General features: G+C 38.3%; 1 protein-coding gene across 26 annotated transcripts in view; it reads left to right on the forward strand.

Annotated features, from left to right (window-relative positions):
• Positions 1-12,235, forward strand: part of NRXN3 (neurexin 3) — a 1,022,219-nt gene that overhangs the window by 1,004,301 nt on the left and 5,683 nt on the right. The window contains exon 24 of one of the 26 annotated variants that reach the window (XM_055716455.1): positions 7,279-8,004. The exons of the other annotated variants lie outside the window; for them this stretch is intronic. Within the exon in view, the coding sequence (XP_055572430.1) occupies positions 7,279-7,388 (110 nt within the window). The 3' untranslated portion in view covers positions 7,389-8,004. Of the gene's footprint in view, positions 1-7,278; positions 8,005-12,235 lie in introns of those variants that run through there. 26 annotated transcript variants of the gene reach the window in all.

Below are 12,235 nucleotides of genomic sequence, written 5' to 3' on the forward strand. Positions count from 1 at the left end.
ACAAGCACTGCAGCTATCCCTGGATACAAGCTGTGAGTGCAGGTTCTTCCCAGCACTTATTTCTGTCTGTAAGAGGAGCAGGAAACAGTAAAAGAAGAAGGGTTACTGAGGGCAGAACTAGGATCACTACTTTGCTATCAGAAGAGAAGTTTACGTTCTTTGCAAGAGAAAGCGTTTGGTTTGAATCTACTATGCTTTGGTTCCTCCTCTCTCAAAGCAGGGAAGGAAGCTCCATCCACCCAGTCACTCACAGCTGGACTAGCTGCAGACTCTGAGAATGTAATGTGCTTATGCTAGATGAGGGATGAATTAAGTTACTCTGTAGAATCTTTCAACAGAAATGGCAAGTGTAGCCTAGCATCCGAGGGATTAAAAATATTGCACTGAAATGGGTCCTGCCTACTTCTGAAGTTCACCAGAACTGATTTCTCAAAGAATCCAGTGTGAAAATAGATACATCAGAAATTACGTATGAATAAAGGAGATCATAGGAATAACTTATGCATAAGTTAACTTGGGTGTACAACTCTCACAGAGGATAATGTGCAGTCAACAGTAAGGTTTAAGAACAAAACAGCATTTGTGAAGTATCCAGATCTTCTTGTGGTTATGATTTAGCTGTACCTAAGAAAGTATTTGTATACCAGCAAAGTAGGCACCATTTCCAACTATCTCAATATGGCGTAGCCTCCTTACATAGATGCATATTTCAGGTGTCTTTTAGGATCTGGACATTCAAATCAGTCCTGAATCCAAGAACTTCCTAAATTCTTCAATGTTCTCATGTAATTATCCCCAGCAAGTTATGCAAGACAGAAGTTTCATACACTTCTGTGATGTGTATGAATGTGCCTGGTGATCCCTTAGCTTATTTCAGAGCTGTCTTGGTATGTTTGCTGGGTGCCTTCTAAGAAGGTGATATTAAAAGGTATGACAGTATAAGACTTCTTGGGATACAACTACCAAGAAGGAATTTGGTAGTCATGGAATATTCACTGTCATTTGGACAAACTGATGGCACTTTTCTTTTTACCTGGCTACTTCATAGCTGTAGGCATTGAAGAAAGGAGGGGACACTAAGATACCCTTGCTGCTCTATGTTTGCAGATAAACGGAAACTTACGTACAATTTAATATACCATAAATACGCAGGAAATTGCTGCATGGGTTTACACCAAAGATAGTAAACTATTCCTGCTGCCACTCAAATTACTGGATGGAGTTCTGCTACTGAGTTTGTCAGTATGAGGATCTGGTTTGTAGTTGCAAAATCCTGCAGGATTCAGAAAGACTTCTTCCCATGTGACTGACATTTGGGATTAAATAAGTTTAGCTTTACATAAAAAAGCCTTAGTTGGCCTGACTACAAATGTCAGTTTTCAGTCTTTCAAAAAACCATATCAGATCCTTCTCCCAGGAGAAAGGCGGTTGAGTAGGGATGCATGGGAAGAATGCTTTCAGGCCGGTGATATTGGATGGGCTGCTAAGCACTGGCAGCATCAAAATACTCTTTGGTTTGGAGGAATCTGGAAAGGTAATAAGCTTACGGCCAACACCTGAAAAATTCGGAGAGCCATGGTGGTTTAGCCCTGTGATGTCCTTAGCTCTGATGATAACTGTAAATATGCTTTTCTATTTGATAGTTGTCTAGCTTATTGCTATAAAGAAGCCCCGTTAATTAATTCTTACACACAAACAGGATGGCATGTGGGACTTTGTCAGTGGTGCTCATGTAGATATTCTTACTATAGATTAGCTTTTTTATTTCTGAGCTTCAGATGTGCCTGTAGGCTTAGAATGAAAGAGCTTTATGCCAGTAGAAACAGCTGGTGCAAGGGAGATGATATAACTAATTTATCTTCATAGGCTATTCCTATCTCTGTGTTTTGTAGTGGACCAGCTAACCAAATACTGTTCTTTCATGGTTTAAATTAGTGCGGGTAGCCGATGAGAATCACAGGAACAGATTTTTGTTCTGAGTTGGGGGTAGAGATGAGGGGTTTGCCTTGAAAATTAGTATTTGCCTCCTATTAATCTATGAGCTATTTGTTATTTGTGGACTGCTAAGCATTCATTTGGCTGGAAGTCTGAAAAATACTGCTCTGAGAAAGGTTAAGAGCATACAAGAATGAACAGGTTGTTCTGGGAGCTACTACAAGCAGGAACGACCATCTAGAAATACCACACTTCCCAGATTCCTACCAGAATCCCTTACTTGCCTTCTCTTTTGGGACTTTGTCCTGTAGAGCACTCTCCCCGCTTCTGCTCGCTTTCTCGTGGTTTCCTCGTATAGCTGCTAATGACTGAGTTGTGGGCAATCAGAAAACCCATGCTGGTTCTGTAGCTCTTAGGAGGGTTTCCTGCTGGATCTAGCCTTTCTAGTATTTATATTAGGAAGTGATAAATTCACTAACCTTTAAACAGCTGTAGAGCATATTTAACCAGTTTTACGGGGAGGGAGAGAACCACGTCTCTTAGTCCATGTTTGTCTATGTATTTATTTCACAGTGAAATCACTGGAAGTGGGGAAGATTCTTCTCTTCCTTGGTGTACAGACATATGCCTGAAGTGCAGATTTTTGCATGGCTTTTTTTTTCACCCTTATGTATATTAATGTATACTTCTGCTACCAAAATATTCTAGCCAGAGGAGAAAATGCTGCCGACACATCTTGATGCTAAAAGCAGATGCATAGCTAACACTGCCTTTTTCTCTATTGTGTAGGTAAACTTTTTACAGAAAAATGAGCACTTTTCAGTTCACTGAAAATACTCTGTTTGTTTCTTTTCACTGATATTTTGATAGTATCAGCTGCTTAGAAGTGTGTGTCATTAGTATCCTTGCCCAACACATATGGCTTTACATGACCCCAAAAGGGTGCTGCCTGTTATATCAAGTAAACTTATGAAGGTTACAGCAGCTGGGGAGCCCAGATTACACAGGGGTGAAATGCATGCTCCCTTTTAGTCCTGAAAGTCTTGGGTCCCCTTCTAATTAGGTCAAAGTACAAAAAATTTAAAAAATAATTTCCTGGCCTTGTCCTTGTTTTGCAATTATGGCATATAAAAATACAGAAAGAAAAATAAGCCGAATAAGGAGGGATGCATGATTAAGCCAGCAGGGAATCCTGGGCATTTGAAGTACATCAACAGTATAGCTGGCCAGCTAGATCAGAAGAAGCAGCTGATGCATCTGGTTAATAATGAGACACATAATGAGATAATGAGATACATTGATAGAGTTGTGTTGCAGTGCACAGAACTCAGTTAACATGGGGTTCAGTGTGTTAGGGGAGAAATAAACTGTCAGCTTGCTGGAGCCCGAGGACCAGAGTGGTAGGAGACATGGAGAATCCAGAGGTTAGCAAGAATCCGGAGCGAGTAATGCAGCCCTAGATCCTAATTTACTATCTACCATGTCGCTCTTTAACATACAGAGAAATAGGCATTATCTTTGCCAGCAGCATTTTAAAATGCAACTTGAAAACAAAAAATGAGAAAATCAAACTTAATAATTAAAGCTGCTGAACAAGGGGCTTTTTGTAAAAAATGTGGATTTTTTTCACTTGAAAAAGTTGGCTATCTTGGCTCAGTCCTTCAAACAAGAAGCTTGTAAGCCTGGATAGTACAGATGCTTCTGTTCCCAGGCCTTCCATCTACTTTAAGTTTTTGAAAATAAAAGAAGGATGCAATGGTTATACTTTTTAATCTTTGTTTTTCTGAGGAATAATTTGCTAAATGTTAAGTAATAAAATATTGTGTAGCTTCATGCGGAAACATTTAGGATCCAATTTTCAAATTAGAACATCTAGTTTTGACTATTAACAGCTAGATTTTTTTAAAAAGATTGGAGAAGATTTTCCTAGCCTCAACAGAAATTGCTGGACCCAGATTTTCCAAAGAACTGTTCAAGCACCTCCATATTGACTGAGTAAAGAAAAAATTCCTTTGCACCGTTCAAATCCTCTTGTAAGTCTAACATCAAGATGTCCTTTACAAAATCTTGTCATCTCTTTAAGTGTCTCTGGCTCCACTTGTGGTTCTTTAGCTCTTTTGATCTTTCAGGCAGTAAAAGGCTTCCCCAGGCCCCCATGCAATGGGTTAGGCATTTATTGTCAAACAGGGCAGAAGCATTTGCTGGAGTCGCCTGACACAGCCTGCACAGTTGGCAACCAGACCCATGCCTTACAGTCGGTTTTGCATCAAAGAGAAGGCACTCAGTTCGAATGTGCTGAAGGGGGTATTTCGCTCCTCTGAAAATCCAGCGGCAAGTCATGACAAATGCTGATTAAAATTCAAAGCTTAAATGCCTCTTTGTGAAACTCCCGAAGTAGAATTAAACCAGAAGCTCCGAATCCTGGTAGGGAGTGGTGTCCAGGGACACTAGCCTTAAAACCTTACCAAATAAAAATCTCCACTGAGGTCTGCAAAGGCCTCAATTCTGTCTTTTTTTTTTTTTTTCTATTCCTAACCAATTTTTTCTGATCCACAAATGAATTCCCCAAATTTTCTATGTCAACCAATGTTTTGCTTCCTGTAACCTGCATGTTCTGTCCCTGGGATCACCCTGACCAGGTTTCCTCTTTGGTTGGACCTTTTCCCTTCCCAATATGTTATTTAAAGGGATGTAGGAGACGACAGGTCCAGTGCAGTCTTCCAGCAAAGGCATGGTACATTCCAGCTCCAGATGCACCGTGCTTTGATAGTCAGCGCAGCCTCATCAGTTCTGCAGCAGGAGCTAAAAGTCTTCTTGTAGAACTCCTCTCAGAACTGTATGCTTTCCAGTAATGCATCTAAAACCAATCTAGGCATCTAGGTTATTTAATTTTTGTGGGGGTTTATGCTTATTTAACGTTCTCCAAAACTAATCCTGATCTGTCAGTGGCTTTAAGGTGCTATTGTTCCTCATGTTAACAAGCAGCAAAACATCCTACCTGTTTGTTACCATATTTGTACAAAAGTAGCCCTGGCCACATCTACAGGGCAAATAGCCCCATTCCTCCCAGAAACTGGAGCTCAAGATAGCCACCTACTTCCACTGGTCAGCGGTAAGATGACCATTATGACGGGTTATGAAATGATCTTGCTGACAGTCCTGACAGAAAGCTAAGGTACATGCAGTGCTTATAGCCTGCTTTTCCCATTTCCTGGAGAGATGCATTGTGGACATGGTCCAAAGCTTATATAAAACGTTTGCCCTCTCCTAAAACATCAGACAGACCAGGTTGTTTTGCTGGGGTCCTGAGCTCCTTTGTAGAAGGACTCTGATGGCAGGATGATGGTCTTTATACGAGAAAAATACGGACATCGTATGTGTTTCCCTGGGAATTCAGAGGAAGCTGAGGACACCGCTAGGACATAGAATAGTTGGATTTTAGAAGACTTAGATAGCATCCATTAGAAATATCTTCTTGAACTTTAAAACCTTTTGTAGCATAGGAGAAACTACTCTCAGTGCTAATGCTAGCAGCAGCAGGTTTGCCTATGCAAAACCATATGGCCTTAGTACCAAATACTGCTGGCTGGTGAGCCCCCAGCTGTAATCGTGGGCAGCACGCCCGAATAACTGCTCACCACTTCAAATAAATATTCTCTATTTGCTCAAGCTGATCAGCACTTACAGGAATAAGCCCAGCCTTTACGGGAATAAGCCCAGTCTGACTAGGCAGAAAAATAAATGCCACTGATTTGGGGAATACCCTGGAGAGTTAAGGCCAGAATAAGTGCTGGAGTCTGGAATTTTGAGTGTTTGATCAAAATACAAGGTCATAGGGTGAAAAGAGCATCCTAGCATAGCTTATGATTTCTCCTCACCCTTTTCCCCTTCCAGCCTCCCGCAGAAATGCAGAGAACCCTCTGGAATGTGTTTTGCCCTTTCTGGAGAGGCATGGATGGTACACGCCTCCCCCTCCCCCAACCTCCTGCCCACCCCCCAAGTCCTTGCTTGCTGTTCTGTTTTTCTACTTTCCCTAAATGCAACTTACTTTAAGCATGCATTATTATTAACATCCTACAGTAAAATTAAGCTATTATATAACCCATTTGTCGATCTCAGCCAATTTCTTCTCTTTTTCTATGTCTATTTATGACGTACATCCAGACTGCACGTCCTTTTTTTTCCTCTCCATGTTTATTTTGAAAAGAAGCGATTAAAAAAAAAAGATCTATTAAAAAAAAAAGCAACATTGGAGGGTGGTGGGTCTTTTTGGCCAACAATTGAAAGCAAATTTAAATGGGAGGGGGAGGGAAGGAAAGAGAATCCAATTCTTAACAAAAAAAAAATAAATTCCAAATTATGAAAGTGTCCCTAGACTGCTTTGTCTGTTCCTTTCAATGTGTGCATCTGGTTCATTCATCTTTGAAAGTGTGTGGAATAATTTTTTCTTTAAAAATACAAATTTAAAACTCCACAATTTTTTTATCTCCCTTCTTCCTGGGACAAAAATGCTCTTTTTAATTAATTGCTTTTTTTTTTAGTATATCTCTACATAGTTACATTTTGATGTATTTCTTTTCAATGGTTGAATTTCTATCTTAGATTTGGTTTGTTCCAATCTAATAATGAAAAAAAAAACAACAAACAAACAAAACAAAAGAGTTATGAATTGTTTTCTGCAGTTTTTCCCTCTATTTCCCTCTTTAAATGAGGAACTACTTCACTGGCAGAATCCTACAGCTGTATTTTTGAGATTCTCTGGAGAATCCGAATATGAAAGCGATCCAATTTGAGAATGGGGAAGGGGTGTGCCAACACAGTCATTACATTAAAAACAGTGATTTGATGTGCTCAAGAAATAATTGTCTCAAATTATTGAGAATATTGATGTCAATTTCATGGTTTCAGAAGAGCTGGTTCTTAGAAGAAGGAGGCTGTGGGTAGCTACAGATGAAGTTGTTCTAATTCCAATGCATAAAACTAGTTTCCTTGTTTTTTTGTTTTACTCTCTGGCTATTATTATTATTATTATTATTATTATTATTATTATTATTATTATTATTATTATTATTATTATTGCTATTATTATTACTATTATTAGTTTATGTATTTTTACTGCTATTTTTAGTAGGGAAAAGTTTTAACTGCTTTTATAATTTGAGACTCTTTAATGAAAATGTAAATATTAATAATATAATTATTAATTTTTTGTAACTTGCATGTTGAAGAAGTTGCAGCTTAGGGTTTGTGAGATTGTCAATGTTAGAGTTCTGTTCTTTCTTTTTGTTGATGGGCATGAATATGCTCATTTGTTTTTGTATATTGCCCATCCCTTCCTTACAGCCAGAAGCTCTAATGCTGCTAGATCACTCCGCACCGCCCTTACATGGACATGGCAACTGACTTACACATTCACTCCCATCATCTTCATCTCCTGTGTAGTACACTCATAGATTCTTACACTCCCACTCCATCCACCCTAGGCATTTTTTCTTCCCATAAGTTCCCCTCCACCACCCCTTTCTTTAGCATTGTTAAGATTTCATGTGCAGTCATCCATTCCTTAAAACACACACACACAAAAATTATAGAAAAAAAGAAAATGTTTAAAAAAATATATATCGAATTGACCAAAAAGGCAAAAAAGCAACAAACTTTGCTTATCAAAAAACATTATATATGTAGATATGCAGACAAGCAAAAGTAAATTCTATAAAATGTACAGGATTTTTCAACTGTAATATGCTAACAACTTTACATAAGGTAAAAAAATACAACCAAAAAACAGCAGAAAAAAAACAAGTTCAAATTTGTTAAGGTGCAAGATTTTTTTCTTTTCATGTTATGTGGTGTGGATGTATGTGTTGTTGCCTCCCTGTATCGCCCTTTGTTGTAAAACAATTATATTAAAAAAAATAATAAACATTTTGCTAAAAAAGTTTTTAAGAAACAACAACGAAAAATAAGCAAGTTACAAGAATGTGGCAATGCTACTTGTCCAAGAGCATTCTTACACAACTTTCTTTTGTAAATTTTTCCTTTCATGCCAAAAAACATGCGGGCAATTTGTTGATGTAAGTTGACTGTTATGAAATCAATGTGGTATGCTTTCTAAATATTTTTATGTATTTTTGATGAGTTGTTTTTAAAGGAAATAATGTTTTTGATTTTCATAATTATTTTTTTTTCAGTTCTTGTAGGTTTTAATCTTTCTTTTGCTGATGAAGTGAATGACTTGTTATGTTTTTTCCTTTTTCTGACCTTGTTGCTGTGGCATTTTTATTTTCTAGTATATGGTTTTGTTTTAGGAAAAATGTATATGTTCATTTTTATTTTTATTTTTTTATCAGTCTGTATTTGCCTTTATGTTACGTGCCTTTTGTATATTGTTGGTTACCGGACTGTATTGTGCATAGGAGGGGGTGAAGGAGCCTGTGGTAGTTTGCTGCTATCCTTTCTCGGTCCCTTTCTAGAGCTTTCTTTCACCTTTCCCAAAGTGAATCACCAGTAATGCTACTTTCTGTCATGCTACTTAAATTGCACGTAGCCTGGTGGTGTAGCCTTCATGTCATGTAAAAAACCAATGAGATTTCTTTAGCTTTTTGGTAGCTCTCAGGGTCTTCTTACTGCATCTCAACATCATTCCTACTTTATTCCTATGAAAGTGTTTGACTTCTATCAGTTTCCTCCATTGCTGATTATCTGCCCAACATCCAGTCAAAATGATACTCTCAAGTGTACTCTTACCAGGCAAACGCAGACATCGTACTATGGCTAGTATCAGGCTTGCTAATATCATCCAGAACTGGTACATTTGGCAGACACTTTCCTACTGAAACTCACGTCCTGAACCTCTGCAACTCCCTTGCTTCAAAAGATATTTAAATTAATTCCTTTAAAAAACAGTGAGTGAAAGAAAGAAACTGTACTCCCTTACAAGCACGTATGTTTTCACCATTCCTGCATAGTAATGCTGTGCTCAGTAGGTATCTTACGTTCAGCTGTCGGGTCCCTTGAACAACTGATGCTGAAAACAGAACAAATCATTATGCTGAGTAGGAAGCTGTCACCAATTAATTGTAAAAGTTTAAACTAACAGTGGGAGATGGAAGAGGACATGTTCCAATGGGTTCAGAGCAGCTCAGTGTCTGGGCACCGAAGTACTTACTTTTGCTCTAGAATCCTGCCTGCGGACACGATGTCGGGTCCCTTCTGGAAGGTATTAATATCTGTTTGATTGGAACTGCACAAAGGTGACCAAGAATTTACAGCAATGAAGCACAGCCCAGCATTAATATGGGATTCATGACCTCCCAAATGCTTTACCTTCCTGTTGCTTGTGAGCCGTGCATTAGGAGGCACTGCAATAACTAATGTCTTTTAATATCACCTGGAGGACTTGGGAAAGCTTTTCAACTAACTCCACCAGAAATACAGTTTTAGCTAATCACTTTGAGGACTATATGTTCTCTGAAAGGAACAGGAGATATTTGAGATGAAAAGTTGCAGTATTCCATTGTGGAAATGATGTTTTCCCCACTGCTACTGACTGTCAATTGCAATTAAATCAGACTGCAGAGAGTAGAAAATATTAAGAATGTTCATCTACCAGGTTTCATGATAGCTTCGTCTTTGCTGTGAATTGGGGACTATGTTCTGAATAATTTCCCCTTTTTATCCTCAGAGGACTCAAAGGAGAATTAACTAAAATACCATTAGACTGAAATTTATGAACTCAGTCATTTAATAAGGAATTACTGTGTTGATACAGAGGGGGAAAAGGTAAGGAGTTATTTTCTGTGGCAAATATTTCGTACTGAGAGTGGAGTCAAACTTCAGAGGAACAGCATAAGAATAAAATGAAAGTGACAAACTTGGGATGCAGAATTTCAAGTGCCTGCAGGAACAGATGAGTTGTGCAGCCTTCATGGATGGCATTTAAAAGCTCTTCAGCCACACCTGCAAAAGAGAGAGACGATAAGGGTGTGTCCCTTATCATCGTCAGGAGAAGATTAATCTTTCAGGCTTCATTTTTGTGTGACTTTTGTCCTGCATCAGTGTGATGCCTCAGACTCCAGTGAAGTAGCTGTGGCTCTAAAGATGAAAGCCGGCGGCTGCTACAGTTTTTCAGGTTTGGGGTTTTTTTTCTTGGGTTTTTTTTGGTTAGTGTTTTTTCTTTTTTTTTTTTTTTTTTGGTGCCCTCTGCATTCATGACTCACCCACAACATCCTCACAGTTCATAAGGCTTCTATTAAATTTTTAACACTGTCTTTTCCAGTGGCAGAGAACTCTTACTGGAGATCAGCCCCAGAAGTATGAATTATATATCTATAAATATGCTCATAAAGCAAAAAGCAGGGCAGCTCCAAGGCTAAACTAGACCTTTTATATCCCCAATGATCTTGGTAGTTTAAAGAAAAGCACAACTCCATGAAAATAGTATATGTGCTATATTTAAACTCTAATTTTTAAGGAATATATGCACACTGTGTTTGCTTTGTGAAATGAGAAAACCAAGGAGAGCACTGAGCTGCTGGGTACAATGTTTCCCACCCTGCAGACCTTGGTTCTCTCGGTGCTGCTTCCAGTTTGCTGTTCAGTAACTTTTTTGCCACTCTGCTGTTGATGGGCAAACTAATTTTGCACCTATATCACTCAAGTATTTTATCTGTTTCCCTTTTGTGTTTTGTTTTGTTTTTTTTTTCTTTGGCATCGTGCTGTCAACAGAAGCTTTTTAAAAAACATGATTCCGTTTGGGAAATATCCATTCCTTCCTTAGGAGAGAAAGCACAGAGTAGGTGAATAACAAATCTGGAAACTCCTTGTGAAATCTTTAGATTGCTGTAGTAATCCTGAATTTGCAGTGTACCAGTGAACACTGTTAGCTGGTGCTTAGCACCCAACATTAAAAAGGGGGAAAGAAACCTGTAACTATCAGGAAACAGCCCATATCATCCACAAACACAATATTTCTCACCAGTTTCACAGTTTCTTCCACTACAGACAGAAAGAAAAAAAAAAAAATCCAGGCATCATTACCACCCTTACAGCTATCTCCCTGATACTCCCCAAAAGCATGTTGTCTTAAGTAAATGTAACAAATTAATTCCTTGATGGAGAAGTGATTCCTAATGAAGGACCTGTAACAGTGTCTTTATTTCTTTAGTATACAGCTAAACATAGTATGGATCATTGGACAATTTGGAAAAAAAACTAGAGATGAGATTAAATAATTGTATGGGAAATAAAGTTAATCCAGTCTTCCTGGTATGAAAGTTATTTCTCTTCACACATACATTGTGAGATAAAAACTTTGTAAAACTCATCCCTGATTCTAGCCTATTGTCTTCCGTTCAACTGACCTGCTGGAATCAAAAAGCTCCTATCTGCACTCCATCACTTATGTGAAACCCCACCTCCCATAGCAACTCTAACAACTTTTCTTAACGTTTCAGGAAGACCATGATCATTTTTATAGTTGCGGTAGTCTTGATCATTCACTCAAGTCCTCAACGGCAACAAAAACTGTAGAACTACGACCTAGTTTGTAAAGGCAAGGGTTACTGGGGCACAAGATCTTCATATTAATAAGATGTTTCTGATTCCTTCAAGAAAATGAATCATTAATAGGACCAAAAGAATTTGTCTTTGGAAGAAAACTGCCAAAAATATTGTCCCTGTGGGTCGCAGATCAACTGCATGCCTATTCTGTGTGCCAGTACAATAGATTTTAAGAACAAAGGCACTTTAGTGCTCTAGATGAGAAATTAAAAGCTGCCAAACCGATTTTTTTCCAGTTGGGTGTCACAGATGGTGAATGAAAATTACAGAAGAATACTACTTTTTAACAGCAAAACACTGATATTAAAAAATCATTTAAGGAGACACTACCTATCCCTGACTTTCTGGAACTTAACTTCCCCAGTCATCCAAGCTGGTGTAATGCAGACTTAAATGCTGTATTTTTATTCATTTTTTACCAGGCTCACAGATGATCTTTACCTCTGGGGCATACTCCGAGTTTATCCTGAGACCACCTGTTTGCATAAATTATAGATGCCCTACTCTAACCATGGATAGGGCTTCTGGACATATATAAATCATATTACATGCCCTAGTTTCTACATTGCACAGAAAACAGCTCAGATGCACGAGCACAAAATACTATGTAGCCATTTGGCAGACTGCACTTTCAGCATTTTACATAATTTTTTTGAGGATATGTAGTTTGAAGAGATTGGCATTATTTTACACATATGATGCTTATTTCTTCATCCTCTCTCCAGTAACAAAAGTGGTA

This window comes from Falco cherrug, chromosome 7 (genome assembly GCF_023634085.1).
Source record: "Falco cherrug isolate bFalChe1 chromosome 7, bFalChe1.pri, whole genome shotgun sequence".
Lineage (NCBI taxonomy): Eukaryota > Metazoa > Chordata > Aves > Falconiformes > Falconidae > Falco > Falco cherrug.